The sequence below is a fragment of the Tenrec ecaudatus genome, chromosome 10 (assembly GCF_050624435.1).
Source record: "Tenrec ecaudatus isolate mTenEca1 chromosome 10, mTenEca1.hap1, whole genome shotgun sequence".
Classification (NCBI taxonomy): domain Eukaryota; kingdom Metazoa; phylum Chordata; class Mammalia; order Afrosoricida; family Tenrecidae; genus Tenrec; species Tenrec ecaudatus.
Genome location: NC_134539.1, coordinates 76,717,485 through 76,738,548, shown reverse-complemented (window position 1 = coordinate 76,738,548; position 21,064 = coordinate 76,717,485). Strand labels below are relative to the sequence as shown.

The window sequence follows — 21,064 nt, the reverse complement described above, 5'->3', positions numbered from 1 at the left end:
GGCAGCCCTTTAACCCTCAGTGACACCATGGCTTCATTTGCTTAACTTCAGGGTGGGGGGTTGGGGATTGATCGAGGGGCGCAAACAGCCCAGGACACTAGGACGCAGATGCAGCTTCTGGTTAATTCAACCTCAGGAGACTGTAAAAGGGCATCCACAAACATTTGAAACATTTGAAATGAGCATGAAGGAAATCTGTGACTGTGCACAGCCAGGGGTCTTCATGATCAGATGGCTCATATTTCTCAAGGTACCTGGCAGGGGAGGTGGTGCTCTGGGGCTGAGCTAATCCATCTCTCTGAGAGAGTATCTAACACACAGAGCACTGCCTTCCTGTGTGTGCCTGTGCCAGGCATCACAAATCAACCGCAGTACCATTGCCACTGGTCTTCAAAATCCTTCTCAACACAGTCTTCCTGGCAGCCACTACCAGTCTTTTGGATTAGGCCCATGTGGTGGAGCGTGTTTGCCACCCTTGATGCGTGCTGAGCTACCTGCCGGGACACTCGGAAGGCCCCTGCAGGCAGAGGTTGGGCAAGACTGAGTCTGAAGAGAACCTTCTTCCTGACTCTCTCTGATGTCACTCTGTGCAGAGGCTCCCAGCCTACAAGGGAAGCCCTTCTCCTACCTGGTGGAACCCGTGGGGGGCAGCATCCGGCTGGACTGTGTGGTCCATGGAGACCCAGTGCCCAACGTCCGCTGGAACAAGGACGGCCTCCCACTGCGGGGCAGCCTTCTCCAGCACCAGCTGCAGAACGGCTCCCTGGCCATCCACAGGACCGAGGTAAAAAGGGTCTGGTACCTAGGATGGGGCTGCCGGGGACAACCTTAGCTTCACCTTCTCTGTTCAGGAGGCTTCTCCGGCTGGGCATGGGAGCCCACATTTTCTCAAGCATCCCTGGGGGGCAGGCCCCCTATTTTAGAGAGGAAGATACTAAAGGGCAGAGCGGCTCATTGATTTGCCCCAGGCCCCATAACCAGTGCATCCCCCAGGCAGGGCACATCACTCTGTTTTAAATGCTACTGTGAATCGCGTCATCATTAGACTGTGCTGTTGATGTTGGTGGTGGTCACTGTGAACACAGGGACATACAGTCAGGCCTCCTGGCTCCTGCTCTGGGCTGATTCCAAAGTTGTGGGCACTGGAGCTGCCTCAGTCTCCAGTCTGCACCCCCAAGTCCCCCAGGGATCACACAGAACCCCACGATTCAGCCCTGACTCAAGCTCATCCTAGGGGCTCTTGATCACCAGCCTGGGAGCCTGCCCTGCCTGGTAGCTATGGTCAACTTAGTGCCATCAAGTCGATGTCAACTCACAGCGAAGCTATGTATAGGGCGGAGTCTAACGGCCCTGTGGGTTTCCGAGACTGTAACTCTTTACGGGAGTCGAAAGCCTCGGCTTTTTCCCGTGGAACTGCTGGTGATTTCAAACTGCTGACCTTGCAGTTCGCAGCCCCATGTGTAACCACTGGGCCACCACAGCGCCAAGGCGATGACAGGACTAGTCATCCTAACCCCACTAGGCGCCATGAGAGCAGCAACAGTGGCCACCAGCACCTGAGTACTTAGCATGTGACAGGCACGGTGCCTTCCACTGTGCAAACGTCATCCCATTTAATGTTCACCGCAAGCCTGGCAGTTACCACCCCCATGTGGAAGGTGGGGAAGCTGAGGCTCCAACGACATAGGTCTTAGTAACCGGCTTGAAGGGTCAATTGTGGGGCTGGGATTTAGCCCCCTATTGCCTTGAGCCCCAAATCTATACTCTTTACCACGTTGCTCCCCATGGATGGGAACTCCTGGACATTCCCATTTAGGTGAGGACAGGGGCCCCTAGCTGCACCCCCAGCTCCATCCCATGACTGAGTCCATCCCAGAAGTGACTCAGAGCTAGGGGAGATTCCCAGCTCCCTTGCATCCATGTCCAGGGGTGTCGGGGGAACAAAGTTTCCCAGGATATAAACCATGCCTGGCTGAACCTTGGGGTCTTCATCTGTAAAACCTAAGTACCGGAGCCCTGGTGGCATAGTGGGTTATGAATTGGGCTGCTAACCTCAAGGTCAGTGGTTCAAACCTACCACCTGCTTTTCGGGAGAAAGATGAGGCTTTCTGCTCCTGTAAAGATTTTCAGCCTCAGAAATCCTCTGGGTAGTTCTCCTCTGAGTCAGAATGGACTAGATGGCAGTGAGAATTGCCTAAGTAAAGGAGCCCTGGTGGTGCTGTGGTTAACATGCTCAACTGCCAACCCAAAGGTCGGTGGGTCAAATCCACCAGCTGCTCTGTGGGAGACAGGTATGGCAGTCTGCCTGCGGGACAATCCCCTCTGTCCTCCATGGCTGCACTGAGTCAGAATCAAACCCCGGCCCAGCATGGGGCTAGCACCTAAGCTAGTGAAATACTCCATGGGGAGACGCACAGTGCCCGCCAAGGCAACAAGAGCCCGAGAAATCACACAGATTGGAAACAGAGGTTGCTGTCCAACGTGATTTCCCCCAAACTGACGCATCCCTGGGACCCAGTTTTAAAAAGAGTTTTATTGGCATGTACTTCACCAATCACACAAGTGAATCATTCAGTCAAAGTAAGACGGGTTGTGCAATCATTCCCAGTCGACTTCAGAACATTTTCTTCTGTGCCCACTGTGGTCGGCTTCCCTCCCCCCCGCCCCCTGCTGCCAGGCCCCTAGGTGACCATGAGGTATAGATTTACCTATCTTTACCCTTTGACACGGGGCCCATTTTTCAAGGAAGCCCCACTAACATGCCATGGGGCAATTATGTTTGGAAGAGGTGGATCTTCCAGCATACAATTCCACTCAGATGGCAAATCCATATCCTGAGTCACCTCCCCCACCGCCCCCACACACCTCAGTTCCCGGGGCGGAACCAGGGATGGATTAACTTTGAATCCTATTGACAGGCAGCCACGAGGCCCTCTGAGACTTTGGGGGGCAGGGAGGGAATCCCTGGACCCCAGGCTCCTTCCTGATTCTCTGAGCTCTGCTCCTGTGCCCCTTTCCATGTCTTGCTGTCCTCCTTTCCTGACCCCTGACCCCTTTCTTGTGCCACCTGCAGATGGAAGATGCCGGGCGGTACCAGTGCCTGGCGGAGAACGAGCTGGGTGCCGTGGAGAAGGTGGTGATCCTCGTCCTGCAGAGTAAGTGTGAGCCTCCCCGGGCCCTGGCCTCGGGCTCTTCTCAGGGTGGGAGCAGGAAGTGGACACTCCGGGCAGAGCTGTGCTGATGGGCCCCCAGCTGTCTGAGAAGAACAGAGGAGAGAGAGACAGCACCCGGGGACTTAGAATCCTGCTACATGTATGCATTCTGAGCACACCATTCAACTCTTAGGAGCTGTTCATCCAAGCCGAGTGGTGACTCGGGGTCAGGGCTATGAGCATGCAGACCTGGCAGGGACTGGGCCCAAGGCCACAGAGGAGCCCTTGCTGTTGCCAAGCAGCTGCTCGTTCACAAAGCACTATTGGAACCTCAAAGTCACCCTGCGAAACTGTCTAGGTCAGAAACCCCAAACCAACCCCTGCCATCGAGTCGTTCCCCTATAGGAATAGGACAGGGTGGGTAGAAGTCCCCTGAGTGTAACTCTTGATGGAAGGAGAAAGCCCCATCTTTCTCCCTCTGAGCAGCTGGCGGTTTCAAACTGCTGACCTTTCGGATGGCAGCCCAACTTGTAACCACTATGCTAGCGGGGCAAACCTTACACTTACAGATCAAAATGCCTTTAGAGAAGAGTGCATGGAGGATCGTGGGCTGTGCCAAAGGAGCCAGCCCACCGCCACTGAGGTGGAGACGGTAAATACTCCCGGGAACAGGGATATTAGTGGGTTTGGAACACAGGCCATGTGGTCACAGGCAGCCCAATCCTCGCCCATGGTGCCACCCATGGGGGCTCTGTCATTAAGTGGACAGCTCAGTGAAATGTCACAAATCGGACCTCTCCCCCAGTTAACTCATATCCAGATCAGATCATGGAATACTCTCCGCTCCTGACTTTGGGGTTAGCCGCCCTGGGTGCACCCCACTGCGCCACCATCAGCAGGGCATAGGGTGTCAACTTCTGCACATCCTCACCAGCACTTGATAACACCAGTCTTTCATGTTCACATTCTAGTGAGTATGTAAGGGTCCCGCCCTGGGGTGGGGGGGCAGGTATGGGTTAGGCATTGGGTTGCTAACTCCCAGAGAGTAGCTGATAGGTTGGCAGTTCAAATCCTTTGGCTGCTCTTTGGGAGAAAGATGAGGATTTCCACTCCCATAGCGTTCTGCAGTCTCCGAGACCCTTTCTCAGCCCCCTCTGAGAGGGAATGGACTCAGTGTCAGAGATTTGGGGGGTTGGGGAGGAGCTAGGGGGTGTGTCAGGAGCCCTGGTGGGAGGTGGTACAGAGGTCAGAGAGCTTGGCGGCCATCAGGAAAAGCACCTGGCAACCTGCTCCCACCAAGATCCCAGCTTGAAGACCCCAAGGAGCAGTTCAGAAGACCCCAAAGACCCTTTGCTGCCTAGGGTCACCCTAGGCATGGGAGCAGAGCTCGAGTCTGGGCGAGCTCCTGTGCAGATGAGGGGCTCACCGGGCCCTGACAGCACTCGGTGTCAGGCAGCTTCCCTTTGCACTCCAGAATTACTAATGACACTGAGCCTGTCCAGGTGCTCGAGAGCTGCTCACGTGCCTGTTCAGGTGAAGCATCTCCTCAAATCTTTAGCCTACCTGTTGATGGGATGGATTGTGTTATTGCTGGATTCTAAGAGTTCTTTACATATAACCAGGACGCAAATCCTGTATCAGACACAGGATTAATGATGCCTTTGGAGAGCAAAATGTGAATATTTGATCAAGTCTATGTGTATTCATTTTGTTTTTTATGAATCCTGTGTTTGGCATTGCATATATAATATAAATATAATATATTATTATAATAATATAATATATATTTTTTAATCTGTGCCTAACTTAAGGTCCTGCTCTCTTCTAGAAGTTTCATAGTTTTCATCCTTTCGTTTCAGGTTTATGGTCCACTTTGAATGATTTTTTTTCTGTGAGGCAAGGACCTAAGTTCCATTTTTACTTTCTCGCATATTGAAATCAGTTTTTCCCCAGTACCATTTATTTAGATCTTTAATTCCTCTCATTTGTGCCTTATTATTTTCGGTGTATTTTTGTATATGTCCTATATCTCTTTTGTTAAACGCATTGCTAAGTATTTTCTTCTCCTTAATTGTCAATGGAACTACTTGGGTAGATTTTTTTTAATTGTTCACTGCTAATATGTAGAAATGTGATGATTTTTTTTACATCTTGATCTTATGCTCTGCAACCTTGTGGAATGAGTTTTGGGGGGGTTCTAGATTTTTTTGTTTGTTTAGTTTTGGGTTTTGTCCTGAGCAGGTTTCTGAGGTTATTTTGACCATAAGATCATGTTTAGGATGAAAGTCAGTTTTGCCTCTTCCTTTCTGAGTTATGTGTCCTTAATGCCTCTTAAGTGCCAGATTGCTTTGGCTGGAACCCCCCAGCCCAACGATGAGCAGAAGGGACAAGCGCAGACCTCCTTGCTTTGGCCCCTTAGATAGAGGCCTCCAGTCTTGCACCTTCAAGTGTGAGATTAGCTGCAGACTTCTCCTCTCAAAACCCAAACTCACTGCCCTCGAGTCGAATCCCCTCAGAGCGACCCCACAGGACACAGTAGAACTGCCCCCATGGGTTTCCTTGTGGTGAGCAGCCCAATGTGTAAGTAACTACACCACCGGGGCTCCAGGATGACTTTTATAAACTCAACTTTTATAACGTTTGGGAAATTTTATTGTACCCCTAATTTGCTCCCAGTTTTGCTGTAGGCGGAGGTAGGTTTCTGGCTCCAGACAAGTCCAACCATCCTTTATTGCACCGTTTAGCCCACTCCCACTGAAGGCAGCTATTTATGAAGGTGGTGTTTTGCTTACATCTTGGACCGCTCACCACGAGGTCAGCAGTTCACACCCACTGGCCCACCAGCCACTCTGCCGGAGGAAAATGAGGCTCTCTGCTCCCCTAAAGATGTACCCCCTGACCACCCTAGGGAGACTTCTACTCTGCACCATAGAGGTGCTTGGAGTCGGGTGGCCTCGATGGCACAGGCTGGTTTGTTTGGCAGTCATGTGGTTGGTTGGGTTTTGGCCTGCTATTTTGCTGTTTCCTGTGTGTATCATAGAATTTCTGTTTCTCTCTTCCTCCTTCACTGTCGTCTCCTTTGGTGCTAAACGAACATGGAATGTTGTAGAGTAAAATAAAAAGAAGGTGTGTGCAATGAGATCAGCTATTTCCCACAGGAAAACAAAAACAGAAGCAAAATCGGAGTTGAGAAAGGAACATGAGCTGGGTGGTAGGAGTGCCCTGCCTCTTTGTATTTTCTGATCTGTCTGAATGAATATGTATCGCTGAAGTGATACAAAAGTGATCCTAACAAGCTGTCCCGGGCCTCCCACAGGTGCCCCAGTGTTCCAGGTGGAGCCCCAGGATGTGACTGCAAGACCTGGGGAAGATGTGGTCCTGCGGTGCCAGGCCGCTGGAGAGCCAGTGCCCACAGTGGAGTGGCTACAGGCGGGTCAGTCCTTGCGGGCCAGGCGGCGGCTCCGGACCCTGCCAGACGGGAGCCTGTGGTTGGAGAGCGTGGAGGCCAGGGATGCTGGCATATACGAATGTGTGGCACACAACCTCCTGGGGTCTGCCAAAGCCCAGGCGCTCTTGGCTGTGAGAGGTATGGGGGATTCCTGCCCAGACCCTTCATGTCTGTTGCTTTGGGGAAGACCTGGTGTACTTCTCTGCTAGTTCCCCAATTCTTGTCTTTGCTAAGAGCCATAAACTCGAGAATTAAAGCCACAGCTCAGAGGGCCTTCAAGCTAGAAAACAAAACAAACAAACAACAACACTCCCATGGAATCGATTCCGACTCATAGTAACCCTGTATGAACTGCTCCTGTAGGTTTGCAAGATTGTAACTCTTTATGGGAAAACGCCTCATCTTTCACCCTCAGAGTAGCTAGTGGTTTCAAACTGCTGACCCTGAGATTAACAGCCCAACACATAACCCACTATGCCACCAGGGACCCCTACCTTGCTGCCTGCAGTTGGGAGAACTGAGTCTTATGGATGCTAAGTGTTTGGATAGGGAACCCTGACTTTTCTAGCTTACTTGACAAAAGTTCGTGGCATCTCTCTGGACGCTACAGCCCTAGGAAGTGGGCAGAATAAAACAAGGGCATTCAGGTATCCACCTCGGGGCTTCCTGTGAACGTCTATGGGTTGATGGCCTGAGCTTCGTGCACTGCCTGACCACAGCAGGCGATCAGTAAAGACTCCTGCGTATGGGGCTCCTAACCCAGCCATCTACCTGGCAGCTGCGCCCTGCTCTCTCATCAAACCAGATTCCAAACTGAGACAAGGACTATGCTGAGAAACCGCCATAAAATGATTCAAGCCGACTTAAAGAAAATTCACACACTGGTCGTTTGGAATGGTCCATGCCACTCTAGTAAACACTTTGTATCTGTTACTTCCATGTCCGTGACAGACATCACTAATCTATCTCCTCTACAGCAGTGTCAGAATCCTCCTCCATAGGCCTCTCCTCCAGGCAGCATCTCTCGACTCACTGGAAGTAGAACTAGAAGAGAAATCTGCTTGATACTGTAGCCCTCAAAATCCACTGCCCAGTAACTACAGGGCCCTTTCTGGACTCTGGTCTCCTCATCTTGGCAGGCAGGGCTGGAGACCAGCACAAGCAGCTCTGGAAATCAGAGACACGCATCCGAGATGCCATTTCTGGAGAGCTTTAGACCTCTATTTCAGAGCTTGGCCCCAATTCTCATCCTTGCCGACTGAGAAGCCCCCAACCCAAAGCACCGAGCCCTGTGTACATGGTCTCTTTTTTAATGGAAACACCCCCCTCCATGTACTGATTGTCCACAGGACAGTTACTATGGAGATCTCTGAAAACAAAAGTAGTTACCCACGATCCCATAATTCAATGACCTGAAATTACTTGGGCACTTATTTGATCATATTCTCCCCAGCTTTTTTTTTTTCTCTGAAAGGAAAAGATACTCTTTTTTCCCCTTCTTGCAGACAAGGTCAAATGAGCGGATTCTCTTTACACCCGCCCTTTTTACTTATCACTCTACCATGGGCAGCATTTCATAGCCTCTCTCTCCACTCCACACCCACCGCCAGCGAGCTGATTCTGGCTCACAGTGACTGTAAAGTTCCCAAGGCTGTGCATCTTATGGGAGTACGCAGGGTCATCTCGCTCCCCAGGGCGGAGGGCTGCATTTGAACCCGCAACTTGTCCGTTGGTAATTTGATGCTTATCAGACAGCGCCACCAGGACGCCTGCATCTCTTTCCTGACGTCGTGTGACCCCACCATAGAAGAACTTTAAAAGCTTAGACGTCGTTAGCTTTGTTAAACGAGGGCTGACTGCCAGCAGTCAGAGGAAGGGGAGCTCATAGGTGCCGGTGAAGGTTTTCAGCCTCGGAAGGCCTAAGAAGCAGGTCTCCTCGGTCCCACGGGTCGCCATGAGTCAGAATCGACGAGATGGCAACGGGGCTGGTTTCCCAGGTGGCGCGCGTGCGCGCGTGCTCATGTCCCCAGCGTGAGAAGCACCTAACTATAGTCTAAGAGCGCCTGGGTGGCACAAGTCACCTGCAATCCACTGCTGAACCGAAAGGGTGGCAGTTTCAACCCACCCAAGTGGCATTCAGGATAAAAGGCTAGCGGAGGTGTTTCTGTAAAGATTTTGGACAAGAGAGCCTTAGGGAGCAGTTCTTAGGGGCTTACCATGTGTCGGATAGACTTGATGGTATGTGTGTGTGTGTGTGTGTGTGTGTGTGTGTGTGTTTAAATTCCATCTTTGAGTGATGCAGTGATTCAACTGGTTAGCACACTCAGCTGCTACCTGAAAAGTGGGGGCTTCACGTGACCCAGAGGGGCCTGGAAAAAAGCCCTGCTCCGTGGCCTCTGAACCTGGGGCCACTTTGAGTCAGAGTCCTCTCAATGACAGCTGGTTTTTCATTGACTTTAAACCTGACTTCCTTCCCCTCTGCTCTCTCCGTCCTGCCTGCTCCATCAGCCTGAGGGACAGGGCCCGGCCCTGCCTGAGGGGGAGACTCCAGGCTGCGGAGACCCCTTTGAGAAACTTGAAAGGGCTTGCCTGTTCTTGGCCTGCGATTCTCTGGCCCCTGGCAGCGACACGTGTATTGGGCTGCTGCCTTTTTAGCTGCAGCTCCCGTCTCCTCCCAAGAGCCCTTACCAAACGTCCTCGGATGGGTTCTGGAACGTGGTCATCAAATATTCTATAGGAGAGTCCTGAGCTCAGGAGGAGAAGGCGGTGAGTAGCCTCAGGGACTACAAACTGTTGAGGATTCCCACAGAGACGATCGGAACCTCTGAAGAGAACCCCAACTCTGAGATCATCTTTAAACCTTAGAGCTTAAAACTTGTCCAGAGGCGTCTTACCACCAAATGAGGAGTTTAGTTTAACTAGTAAAGAATGTCTGCCTTGAGCATTGAGCTCTTTTAAGATCTATCCGCGTGGGATCGGATTGACAACGGCAGTTCTAATAAAGCTTAGGCAGAAAATTCCAGAGACAGTGAGGTGATGCTAATGGGGGAGGGATAACCCCTTGAGGAATGGAATCAATGTCCTTGAACTTCATGTGTTGAAGCTATTGAATTGGGGTGGGGGTTGCTATGCATCATCTCAACAAGAAGTCTGTTTTTAATCACACACATGCTAAAGTTCAGGGATAGGTCCCCAGCCCTTCTGCCCTTTCCATCAACCCTGGAGCCTTAGATATTGACAAGAGACATCCCAGACCCACATCAAATCTCATCAAACCCCAGCTCAGAGCTGCAGGAAGCTCATCGCTTCCTGGACTTCAACATTCATCAGCCTCTCCATGCACCCCTTTGGGATCCTGGCAGTGGAATGTTTGATGTTATTTTTTCTGACAGATCATGGGCAATTTGTTGTTAATTTCCCCTGAGAACTGGTAAGTGGAGAGGCAGGCTGACTTCTGTTTCTTGTCCCCAGAATGCCATCTGCCCACATAAGACAGGGCCATCAGGCAGAGGAAGCATCCCCCTGTGCCCACGTCAGCCATCTGATTCATGCTGAAGGCTGGCTGCTTGCAAAGTCCTGGTGGCCACAACCTGCCACCGCCACTGCCACCACCACGACCACCCACCACCATGACCACCATCTACCACCACCCACCAATGCCGCCACCACCACGACCACACGCACCCCCGCCATACACACCCCCACTACCACCACTACCACCCACCACCACCACCCCTACCCCAACTACCACTACCACCACCCCCCACCCCCACCACCATCCCCACCTCCACCACCCACCCCAACCACCAGTACCACCACCACCACCACCCATCACCACCACCCAAGACTGGCTGTGGGGCGCTGGAGCTAGGTCTCTGATGGGTTGGAGGAAGGTCTGGTGGCGGTGGTACTCAGTCCCTGGTCTGGCGCCCTGCCTCTCACCTTGGCTCATGCAGCATGCCAGCTGCCTCCATCAGGGTCCCCTGCCCTGCCTGTGGCCCCACTTTCTCATTTTACAAATAAGAAAACTTAGATGTGACTTATGGGGCCGGGGGTGGGGATGGAGGTGGGGAGGGGAGGTGGCTCAGGCTGGCCAGCTCAAATGTCAGGGAACGTGGGGGCAGAGCCAGAATTAGAAGCTGGTGCCCCTCCACCCCCACCCCCAGCACCAGCCTCGAATTGCATGCTGAGCCCAGATCTCTGGGCTTTAAGGCCATCACCCATTGGTCACATGCCCTTGAGCAAGTTCTATCTCCTCCCAGAACTGTTTACTCCTCCATGCAATGGGAATGACAAAAGTGCTCGAAGGTCTCAGTGTTCTTGTTACCCCCTCTCTTCCTCGCAGTGGAGCCCCGGGGCAGCCGGGGCAGCCTGGTCGGGGTGATCAATGGCCAGGAACTTGGCAAGGCCGCCCTCAACACTAGCGTGCAACGGGAAGCACGTGCTAGGACCACCACCATCCGAAGCAGCATCAGCCACCTCCCTGCAAGTGTGGGTAAGTGGAGGCAGGCGTGTCACCTGCACCTGGGCCATGGCCCTCCGCTAGATGCTGAGGTCAGGAGGAGGCAGCTTGCTAAGGGCTGCTTCCAACACTGCAGCTTCTGCCGGAAGCTGAGCCCAAGCCAAGATGGACTTAGGTACCGGCAGCTTCCTCCCCACCCCGCCGCCCCTCCAGCTGATCAAAAGACCTGGATTTCAGATCCGCGAGTCAAGCCTCTGGCCTCAGAGGTTAATCTCCGAAGCCGCTGATGGCTGGGGAGCTTTTCTCCACGGTGACAAGCAAGGACTGATAACAAAGTGGGACCGCCAGCCATGATGGAGGCCTTGCGAGCAGAAGGGACAGGAGAGGGAGGAGGTGTCGGGAATAAAATTAGCTAGAAGGCCCAGAGAACCAAGAAGCGTCCACATTCAAGCAAATCCTTGAAAGGACGCACAAACGGGCTGGAGAGAGCTTTGCCATCTCGGCTCTTCCTGGGTGTAAACAGCAATCCAACGAAACGGGTCTTGAAGTCTGGCCCTTCCCCAGGGGCCCCGAGTCTGGTCTCTGGGTCCAGAGCAGGAGGAAGGCAGTGCTGATAGGCTCTTTGCTAGAAGCAGCTCCTCTGAAGATGGCCTGGAACACAGGCCTTATGTGAGCAGAGCAGGTCAGGAACTTTGCCCGGGGCGTCGCTCCGAGCTGGCTGTCAGCAGAGAGTTAATGAAGCAGGATGCTTCCCAGACAGAGCTGGCTAGTGAGCAGGAGGCTTGAGGGAACGTCCCACCCCAGGCCTGGAGGCCCAGCTCTGTTTAGTGTCAGGGATGGCACAGGCAGGCCGAGAAGGTTCTGCTCCATAAACATGGTCTCCTGGCACTCCTCTTCAGGGTTGACAGCTGGTGCAGCAGAGCTGAGAAGTTTGACTGACCTTGACCTTGAGCAAGCAGCATCTTTCCCTTCCCTAGTCCACGGTCCAGCCCAGGCTGGAGAGCAAGATGGCACCATGCGAATGAATGTCTGAGAAGCACTATCGGGGCCCTGGTGTGGCTCTAGGGGTGTGGCCTGGTCCTGGGGCTCTTTCAGACAATATCTACAATGTGGGAGCAGTGGTTGGACTTCACGCCGGTTCTACGAAGATGTATTGAGGGTCCATGGAGGCCCAGGCTCCACAAAGACCCCATAGGTTCTCAATCGATAACTGCTGAGTTGCGTTGACTATCTTTCACTCTATGCATCTCTCTTATATTAATCTTTGCATTAAGGCCATGGGGGAGCTCATGCCTTTGCCTTTTCTAGATTCCAGGTTACAGAACAGGTAGTCATGGGGCTGAATCTGGGTAGGGAGGGAAGGAGCTGATGCTCTCCTGGGACAGCAGGGAGTCACAGGTGGTCCTGGAGCAGGAGGGTGACTGCACTCGGGATACGGCCCTAACCTGGACCCCTTCCCTGCCTGCCCAGGGCCGCTGATGCGCATACTCATTGTGGCCATCTCTCCCATCTACTGGACCCTGGCAGGAGAGAGTGGGGAGGCCCTGAATGGCCACTCCCTGACAGGTGGCAGCTTCCAGCAGGAGTCGCACGTGGAGTTTGCTACAGGTGAGCAGAGTCTTCCCCGCATAGGTGGGCCTGGTGGGTCAGGGGCCCCTCCCCCACAGTGACTCTGAACCGGGTGTGGCTCACAGGGGAGCTGCTCACCATGACCCAGGTGGCTCAGGGCCTGGATGCCAACGGCTTCCTCCTCCTGGACATGATGGTCAATGGCATCATCCCCGAGAACCTGGTTGACGAAGACCTTCACATGCAGGTGGGAGTCGGGGCTGTACCAGCCCTGGGGGTATCAGATGGGGTGGGTGAGAGAGAGCAGGTGACAGCCCCAGCCATGCCCCTGGCAGCTGGTCCTGCTTCCCTTCCTGGCCCTCCCTGAGGTCTGGCCCTGGCCTGGCCTTGGGCTTGGGGAAGACCTAAGAACTTGGACCTGGAGGAGCCCAGACACTTGTACGTGGAGCATTCTCCCCATCCCCTAATGGAGAACGCAAGGGACATGACTTGCCCAAGGTCACCTAGCTGGTTGGAAGGAAAATTGAGAGAGCCATCCAGGCCACCCTGTCTAGTTCCGCCCAGCCCAGGATCTCGGGTCTCATGGGGGTTGACATCCCAGCCATGTCCCCTGTCTGCCTCCTTGCCCAGGACTTCCAGGAACAGTATGTGCAGACAGGGCCTGGCCAGCTGTTTGTGGGCTCCACGCCGCACTTCCTGCATGGTGGCCGCCCCACGTTCCTACACTGCAACCATAGCATCCAGTACGACGCTGCACGGGGGCCCCAGCCCCAGCTGGTGCAGCACCTGCGGGCCTCCGATGTGAGCACAGCCTTCGACCCTGAGGCCGAGGCCCTGTACTTCCAGCTGACCACAGCCCTGCAAGCTGGTGAGCCCGTCTTTGTCTCTACCTTTCCATTCGCCCACTTTGAAGCCTGCCAGGAGTCCTGTACGCCCCTGGGTAGAAGCCAAGGAGCCACCCCCAACCCAACACACATACACGCGCGCGCATGCGCGCACGCGCACACACACACACACACACACACACATCCTGTGTCTGCTGATCATAGATCACTCGTGCTCAGAGACTGAGCTAGTGCATTGCCTGCTCCGTCTCCATCCAGCCAGTCCCCCTGGGTATCTTGCCACACCCTCAACAGAGATACCTCTTCATTTAGGTCGCTCCTGCACAAAACCCTGGGAAGGCTCTTCCCAGGCCCCAGGGTGGGGGTCCAACCACTCACACCTGAGGTCTGCATATGATTTTTGACTTTGAACGAGGGAGAGTGTTTGGCTACCTGCCCTACCACTTCCTGCTGTGGGAGCTTGGAGACACGCTAGCCCTCTCTGAGCCTGCGTCTTTACCTGCGCAATGGGCATGACATTGCCTGCTTTACAGCGTGTTAGGAGTACCGGTTCTCCCTCTAAAAGGGTGACTGTCCTTGCAGTTGCTTAGGGAGTCTTGTCCCCTTCCCGACTCCAGAACACATCTCTCCTTGTGCCCATCTTTGATTTTGCTATCCTTCCTCGAGCCCTCCCTGCCCAGCCATGGGGTCCAGTGATCTTGGGAGTTCTCGCCAGCACACGGCCCCTTCCCCAGTTAGCCCAAGAGCAGGCCTGGGCCAGGAATGGGCTCACTGCCCTCTGGGGTGTCCAGGCTGACTCAGGGAGGTGCTGGACCATGCTCTTCCCATCCCGCTCAAGGACCACCAGTCAGTCTGCTGTGATCCTGGGCGAGGGCCCGGGTGACGGTGACGAGGTGCCTCTGTGGTCCTGATGCCTCCTCCCTTTGTCTTGCAGAGGAGAATGATGTGGGCTGCCCAGAGGGCTTTGAGCTCGACTTCCAAGGAGCATTTTGTGTAGGTAAGTGTCCTTCCTCCTACCCTGGTGTGGACACATGAGGCCTCTCTTTCTCTCTCTCTTTCTCTCTCTCTCTCTCTCTCTCTCTCTCTCTCTCTCACACACACACACACACACACACACACACACACACACGGGAACCAGACCAGCAGACCTCTCCCCCCACCCCCTGCCCCGCCCCCAGACAGGGACGAGTGCTCAGATGGCCCCAGCCCCTGCTCCCACTCCTGCCACAACGCACCGGGCCGCTTCTCCTGCTCCTGCCCTTCCGGCTTCACCCTGGCCTGGGACAACAGGGACTGCAGAGGTGAGTGGAGCCAGGGGTCGCAAGGGTCTCCTCAACCTGAACCGGCAATGAGGTATGAGGTGTGCGCAGGGGCTCCCTGTTGCTGAGCCCTTGGTGGGCCCTGGGGACCTGGATCTCATGGCAGGCTCCTGCACAGTGGGCTCCCCAAGCAGACAGGACAGATGTGCTTTTTCGGGGGGGGGGTATGTGTCCCATGTGCTCTTGTCATTCATACCCTGTAAGTCTATATATGCTTCTGACAAGGCCTTGAATGCAGTCATCTCCAGTCAATTAGTGTTGGCCCCACAGCTGGCACCCACTTGCCCACCCAGCTTGCCCTACGTGGGCCCCTCAGTTGGCAGATGTGATAATGTGAGCTGTGTCCTGATGCTGGCTCCCTGAGCTACATCTCACCTCTTGGGGAGGGCCTAGAACTGTCCTGGGGAACGAGGTACCCACAGAAGCGGCATGCTGAAGCCCTCGGCTCCCTTGGGCTGGCCTCCCGGGCCTCAGAGAGGAGGAGAGGGTGATGGAAAGAGGTAGCAGAAGGGTAGAGACCACTTGGACTCTCAGACCCGGGGGGACGAAGCTGGGCCAGGGTGGGGGTGTCCCAGAGAACCTGGGGACCATGCATGTGCCTCTTCCTCTGTGCCCCCAGATGTGGACGAGTGTGCCTGGGATGCCCACCTCTGCCAGGAGGGCCAGCGCTGCGTGAACCTGCTTGGGTCCTACCACTGCCTCCCCTACTGTGGGCCTGGCTTCCGGGTGGCTGCCAATGGGGCTGACTGCGAAGGTGATGAGCTCAGGCACAGCGTGGGGCCCCTCCATGCCCCTGGGAGCCCAGCACTGCCAGGGTTCGAGGAAGAGGGGCTGCCGGTCCCTGGAAGATCTCCGCCCTTCTGGGCAGGGGGCCAGCAAGAAAGGGCTGAACTGGGGCCGATGAGGGCTGGGTGGCTCTCACCCAGCCTGATGCCTGACATCAGGGGCCTTTTTCAAGTGCTCTCTGCTTATGGGAGGTTTCTCATCTGCTCAGTGGCAGGGAGACCGGCTCACACAGATGGCAACCGCATGCTGCCTCCCATGTCACAGCCCCTCTCTCCCCGTCGCCCACTTTCTGGCTCTCAATCCTTCTCAGCACAGCTTCCCCAGCAACCGCCACCAGCCCCGATGAGAGCTGGGGTCACCCCGATGGATGCTCTCCAGAGTCCTCACCACTCTGCTGTCAGTGGGCCCCTGGGCCTTCCAGAGAGCAGACCGGGAAAGCATGGGCACTGAACTTGAGCTCAGAAGATGCACTCATTCCGTGCACTCCAGATGGGGCTCCGCCTGCCTGCCTCCCCGCTCCTCCCTGACCCCCACCCCACCCCCCCGCCGCTGCTTTCCCTCCATTTCTGAGCTCTCCTGTGTGCCAAGATCCTAAGACCTTCGCCTGCCCCAAAAGCCAGTCCCCCACTTCTACTCTTTACAGATGAGGAAAGGGAGGCTCAGAAAGAAGCAGTTATTTGCTCCAGGGGCTAGAAATGGCAGCGCTCTGACCAGTTTGAAACCACACTCTCCGCTTCAAAGCCCCCCTTTCCTTGCTTGAGGGTCCAGGACCCTCGGAATCTCCAAGCAGGGGCATGGGATGGGGGGCTGGGAGGGAACTGGGAGTGTGGTGGCAAGTGCTGGTGCTTAACCTTGAGTCACTGGCCCCGGAGAAGGGGACCAGGCAGGAGGCCCAGATGTGAGGGGGGAGGGGGTTCTGAGCCGACCCCTGTCCACCCCAGATGTGGATGAATGCCTCGAACAATTGGACGAGTGTCGCTACAACCAGATCTGCGAGAACACCGCCGGCAGCCACCACTGCAGCTGTCCCCGGGGGTACCGGAGCCAGGGCCCACGTCTGCCCTGCCTAGGTATGGGGACACCTAGCACCTTGCTGGGGCCCTGGTCAGCACTGCTGGCCCAGGGGTAGTGGCTGTTTATCACTCGGCCCTTGCCGGGTCCTGCAAATGACCGCTACCACTGCCTGGAATCAAGTTGGCCAGCGCCATCACACTGAAACCTCACTTCAGCCCTGGGACCAGGGGAAGGAGGGAGAAGCGAGTGGGCCTCAGAGTGGCACGGGAGGTAAAACTGTCTTAAGGAGGGGCTGCAGGGATGTGGGGTTGAGGGGAGTCAGGGCAGGGTAGTGCTCAGAGCTGGGGGTCGGTGTGGGGCCTCCGAGCCCGAGTCTGAAGGTTGAGAAGAGGTGGGTATGGTCCAGGAGGCCTATGCTTGGAGGATGGCTCAGTGCAGTGCGTGAGGCAGCTGGGTCCTGGGGGTGTGAACAGGTGAGCCAGCCAAAACAGAACATGCGCCCCGCCCTGCCCTGCCCCACCCTTGCCAGATGTCAACGAGTGCCTGCAGCTGCCCAGCATCTGCTCCTTCCAGTGCCACAACCTCCAGGGTAGCTACCGCTGCCTGTGCCCGCCAGGCCAGGCCCTCCTCCGAGATGGCAAGACCTGCAGCCCACGGGAGCGTGGTGGGCAGAATGTGACCACCATCAGCCTCCGGGGGCCCTCTGTGCCCTGGCTGCGGTCCCGCACCCTCCTCCCCTCTGGCTCCTCCCAAACCTGGCTCTCCCTCCGGCCTGGTCCTGTGGCCCTGAGCAGCACAGGCCGGGCCTGGTGCCCGCCAGGCTTCATCAGGCAGAATGGCGTCTGCACAGGTGAGGCTGGGCCCAACCATCTCGGCTTCTAGTTGAGGTGTGTGGGCCCCCGCAGCATGGTCAGCGGCCCAGGACCCCACGGGCAGGCGGTGCAGATGGTGTTTGATGGCGCCTGCATGGTGTTTCTCAAGAGACACATTTGTCCCAGGGGGTGTCCACGGACACCTGGGGAAAGAGGGAATTTCGTGGCCAAGGAGTTTGGGGAAGGTGGGGCCAGGCAAAAGTCGAGCTGCTTCCTTGCTGCAGGCGGGGTGTCTCAGAGACCTGACTGGGCTGTGCTACTGGGCAAGTGACCTCCAGCAGAGAGATGGGATCTCTCCCAAACATGTGACTTCAGACACTTCCCCAGAGGGAGAGTTCCTAGGACCCACTTGGAAAAGTCGTGCCCTTGGTGTTCTAAGGGAAAGTGATCTGGAATGGAGGCTTTCAAGAGTGGTAGAGAAGGCTCCAGGCCTAGTGGGGACAGGGTGGGGGTGGTCGTGCCCCGGCCCCCCAGGCTGCAGAGAGGGGGCAAGAGCGGGTAGCCCCACGAGGGGTGGCAAGCTCCAGCACTCCCACCTGACGGGAGCACGGGGCAGGGAAAGGCAGGACTCCTGCCGTTTGCCAAGCCTACAGAGGCCCCTAGGGTGAGGTAGGGTGGGGAAAGGGTGTGGGCTGCCCCGTGGAAGGGAACTTCCCTGCCTGGGCCCCAGAGTCTGGCGGTCAGGCCTGTGTCCATGGAGGCGTGGGTGACTCAGTGTGTCTCTGCCCCTACCTCCCTCCTTCCACGGCCGTGCCCGGGCCAGACCTCGATGAGTGCCAAGTGAGGAGCCTGTGCCAGCACGCCTGTCGGAACACCGAGGGCAGCTACCAGTGCCTCTGCCCTGCCGGCTACCGCCTCCTCCCCAGAGGGAAAAGCTGCCAAGGTGAGTGGGTGCCCTGGGGGCGGGCGTCACCCTGCATGCTGAAGGGATAGGGCGAGGCTAGGGGCAGGCTGGGATCTCACCCCTTCTGCTCTCCAGACTGCTTCATTTCCAGCCATCCTTTGGGGAGGGTGGGGCAGGGTCCAGAGACCACCCCAAACTCCCACAGCCACGCGATGCTGGACTGGGCCCTATGCTCCAAATAAGAACTTTTAGAGAAGTGGACGCGGGCTCGGTCACTTTCTGGTTACATGCCCGCTCCGCTGTGTGTTCCTGGGCAACTCAGTCTACCTCTCTGAGCCTCGGCCACCTGTGTGAAATGGGCTAGTGCCGTTCTCGCCCCACCCTCCTTTCCCCCAGTGACTTCGATAAGAGCTGCTGAGTCTGGGGGCAGAACAGCTTGCCAAAGGCGGCTGCTGGGGGTAGTCAGTATCATCTCAGCTGCCAGGGCTTGGTCTTTGTGGGGTGTAGGGTGCATGCGAACTGCCAAGTCGGCTAAGCTCAGCTCCACCCCTAACGTGCTCCAAAGCTGCTTGCTGTTGAGAAAGGAGACTTGAGCTGGCCAGGTGTTCTCAGTCCCCTAATGTCTGCCCTGAGGGTCAGTGAGCAGAAGGGGAGCTCTGCTGGGGTGGATGAAGGCTGGAGGCTGCTCTGCCCGTGGGTAATGCAGGTTTTCAGTACAAGGACTACACTGGTCTATCAGGGTAACCTGCCTCCCCCTGCACTTTGGGAGGACTCCAGGGTGAAGGCATTCAGAGGGGCTAGATGCTTCTGGGCCTGCCTCTGAGTCTCTCCTTGTCCCTCTTGTCTGGTGGCTGCCTTTGGCCCGTCTCTGTCCTTCTCATCTCCTGCCACCCCCACCCCCCACAGACATCAATGAGTGTGAGGAGGAGGGCATTGAGTGTGGGCCCAGCCAGATGTGCTTCAACACCCGAGGCAGCTACCAGTGTGTGGACACACCGTGTCCTGCCACCTACCGGCAGGGCTCCAGCCCCGGGTAAGGACTGAGTTGGCCCTCAGAGGGGGGTTGGGAGCAAATTGGGGCCCCGGGAGAAGAGTACACAGAGACACACGGGACCCGAGTTCAGCAACAAGACCATGGAATACATACAGATTCATAAAGGCCACCAGGAGTCCGGAGCACACAATCCCACAATACAGACATGCAAACCTAAAGGATGCACACAGACTTGGGGATGTTGGTGGGCAGATATTACAGCAGGTTTCCTGGGAGGGGGGCTTGTCCAGAGCCTGCCAAACCCCAACAGGCAGCGGAGCAAAGCTGGGCACGTGTCTTTGAGAGCAGCCAGCCCCACTCCCAGCCTGCCCAGAGCCAGGGACTCGACGAGACTGCAGGAGGGAGGTGGTCACCCCGTTGGTCACCTCGCGTCTGTCCCCCTGTCCAACCTGCAGGACCTGCTTCCGGCGCTGCTCGCAGGACTGCAGCGCGGGCGGCCCGGCGACACTGCAGTACCGCCTGCTGCCGCTGCCGCTGGGCGTGCGCGCCCACCACGACGTGGCGCGCCTGGCCGCCTTCTCCGAGGCGGGCGTCCCGGTCAACCGCACGGAGCTCAGCGTGCTGGAGCCCGACCCGCGCAGCCCCTTCGCGCTGCGCCCGCTGCGCACGGGCCACGGCGCCGTCTACACCCGCCGCGCGCTCACCCGTGCCGGCCTCTACCGTCTCAAGGTGCGCGCCGCCGCGCCGCGCCACCAGAGCGTCTTCGTCCTGCTCATCGCGGTGTCCCCCTACCCTTACTGAGGGGCCAGCCAGCTAGGGGGCGGGGCGGGCCTGGCCTGGGGGTCGGGGGTGGGCAAACGGAAGCGTCATCCCCCCACCCAGTGTGTGCGTCAGCGAGCCCTTCGGCAAACAGGACCCTGCCCGCAGCCTTGACCTCAGGCCCGCCACGTCCACTGTCCGGCCTGGCTGGTGGCAAAGGCTGCCCTTCGGTGACCGGAGCTAACACCTGGCCCCTCGAGACCTGCCCCCACGCACTAGAGGGAGCTGGCTGGGACACAACGCACCTGGGGCAGAACCACGTTTACCAGGACATCTGAGGGGTGGGCGAGACCCTGTGGGGCACGCCGCAGCTGTTGCTTGCCCACTACTGGCACTGTCGCCCCAAATCTCGTGTGTATCAAAACTATTCCTCCTAACCAGCTTGGGGTTTTTGTCCAGTTATTTGCTTTGGTAATGGGGGTGGGGGTGGGGGGTGGGGGAGCAGGCTTTGGCTGAGAGGGAGACCACCACCCACCTGTTCTGGTCCAAGAGCAAGCACCAGAGGAGGAGACCAGCCCTCCGGGCTTCTGGAGGAGTTGGGTGGCCTCAGGCAAGTCACTCGTCCTCTCTGGCCCCAGTGTCCTCATCTGTAAAAGAAATGTGACAAGAGGTGACCCCCCCCCACATACATACATATACACATACATCTGTGAGAATTAAATGAACAGACATAAAACACACAAACAACACACACTTCATGCTCTCTGAATTAATTCCTTAAACTCACTCCCCAAAGACGCATTGCATCTGCACATGTACCAGGGAAACCTCCTGCCATTGCGTGGATTCCGACTCATAGCAACCCTATGGAATAGGGTAGAGATGCCCCTGCGGTGTCCGAGGCTGTCCCTCTTCACCTGGACAAGCTGGTGGAGTCAAACTGCTGACCCCGGGATTGGGGCTGCCACGGCCAGGGTGAGCGTTAAAACCCTGTGCGGGG

At 56.3% G+C, this 21,064-nt stretch overlaps 1 protein-coding gene across 1 annotated transcript in view; it reads left to right on the top strand.

The window, feature by feature from the left end:
• HMCN2 (hemicentin 2) overlaps positions 1-20,496 on the top strand; it is a 166,454-nt gene extending 145,958 nt beyond the window's left edge. The window contains exons 85-99 of the mRNA XM_075559554.1: positions 594-784; positions 3,074-3,155; positions 6,469-6,738; positions 10,946-11,095; positions 12,533-12,670; positions 12,757-12,878; positions 13,262-13,499; positions 14,411-14,473; positions 14,655-14,777; positions 15,415-15,549; positions 16,523-16,651; positions 17,125-17,445; positions 18,231-18,350; positions 19,218-19,344; positions 19,761-20,496. Of these exons, the coding sequence (XP_075415669.1) occupies positions 594-784; positions 3,074-3,155; positions 6,469-6,738; positions 10,946-11,095; positions 12,533-12,670; positions 12,757-12,878; positions 13,262-13,499; positions 14,411-14,473; positions 14,655-14,777; positions 15,415-15,549; positions 16,523-16,651; positions 17,125-17,445; positions 18,231-18,350; positions 19,218-19,344; positions 19,761-20,106 (2,555 nt within the window). The 3' untranslated portion in view covers positions 20,107-20,496. The remainder of the gene's footprint in view (positions 1-593; positions 785-3,073; positions 3,156-6,468; positions 6,739-10,945; positions 11,096-12,532; positions 12,671-12,756; positions 12,879-13,261; positions 13,500-14,410; positions 14,474-14,654; positions 14,778-15,414; positions 15,550-16,522; positions 16,652-17,124; positions 17,446-18,230; positions 18,351-19,217; positions 19,345-19,760) is intronic.
• The last annotated feature ends 568 nt before the right edge of the window (positions 20,497-21,064 follow it).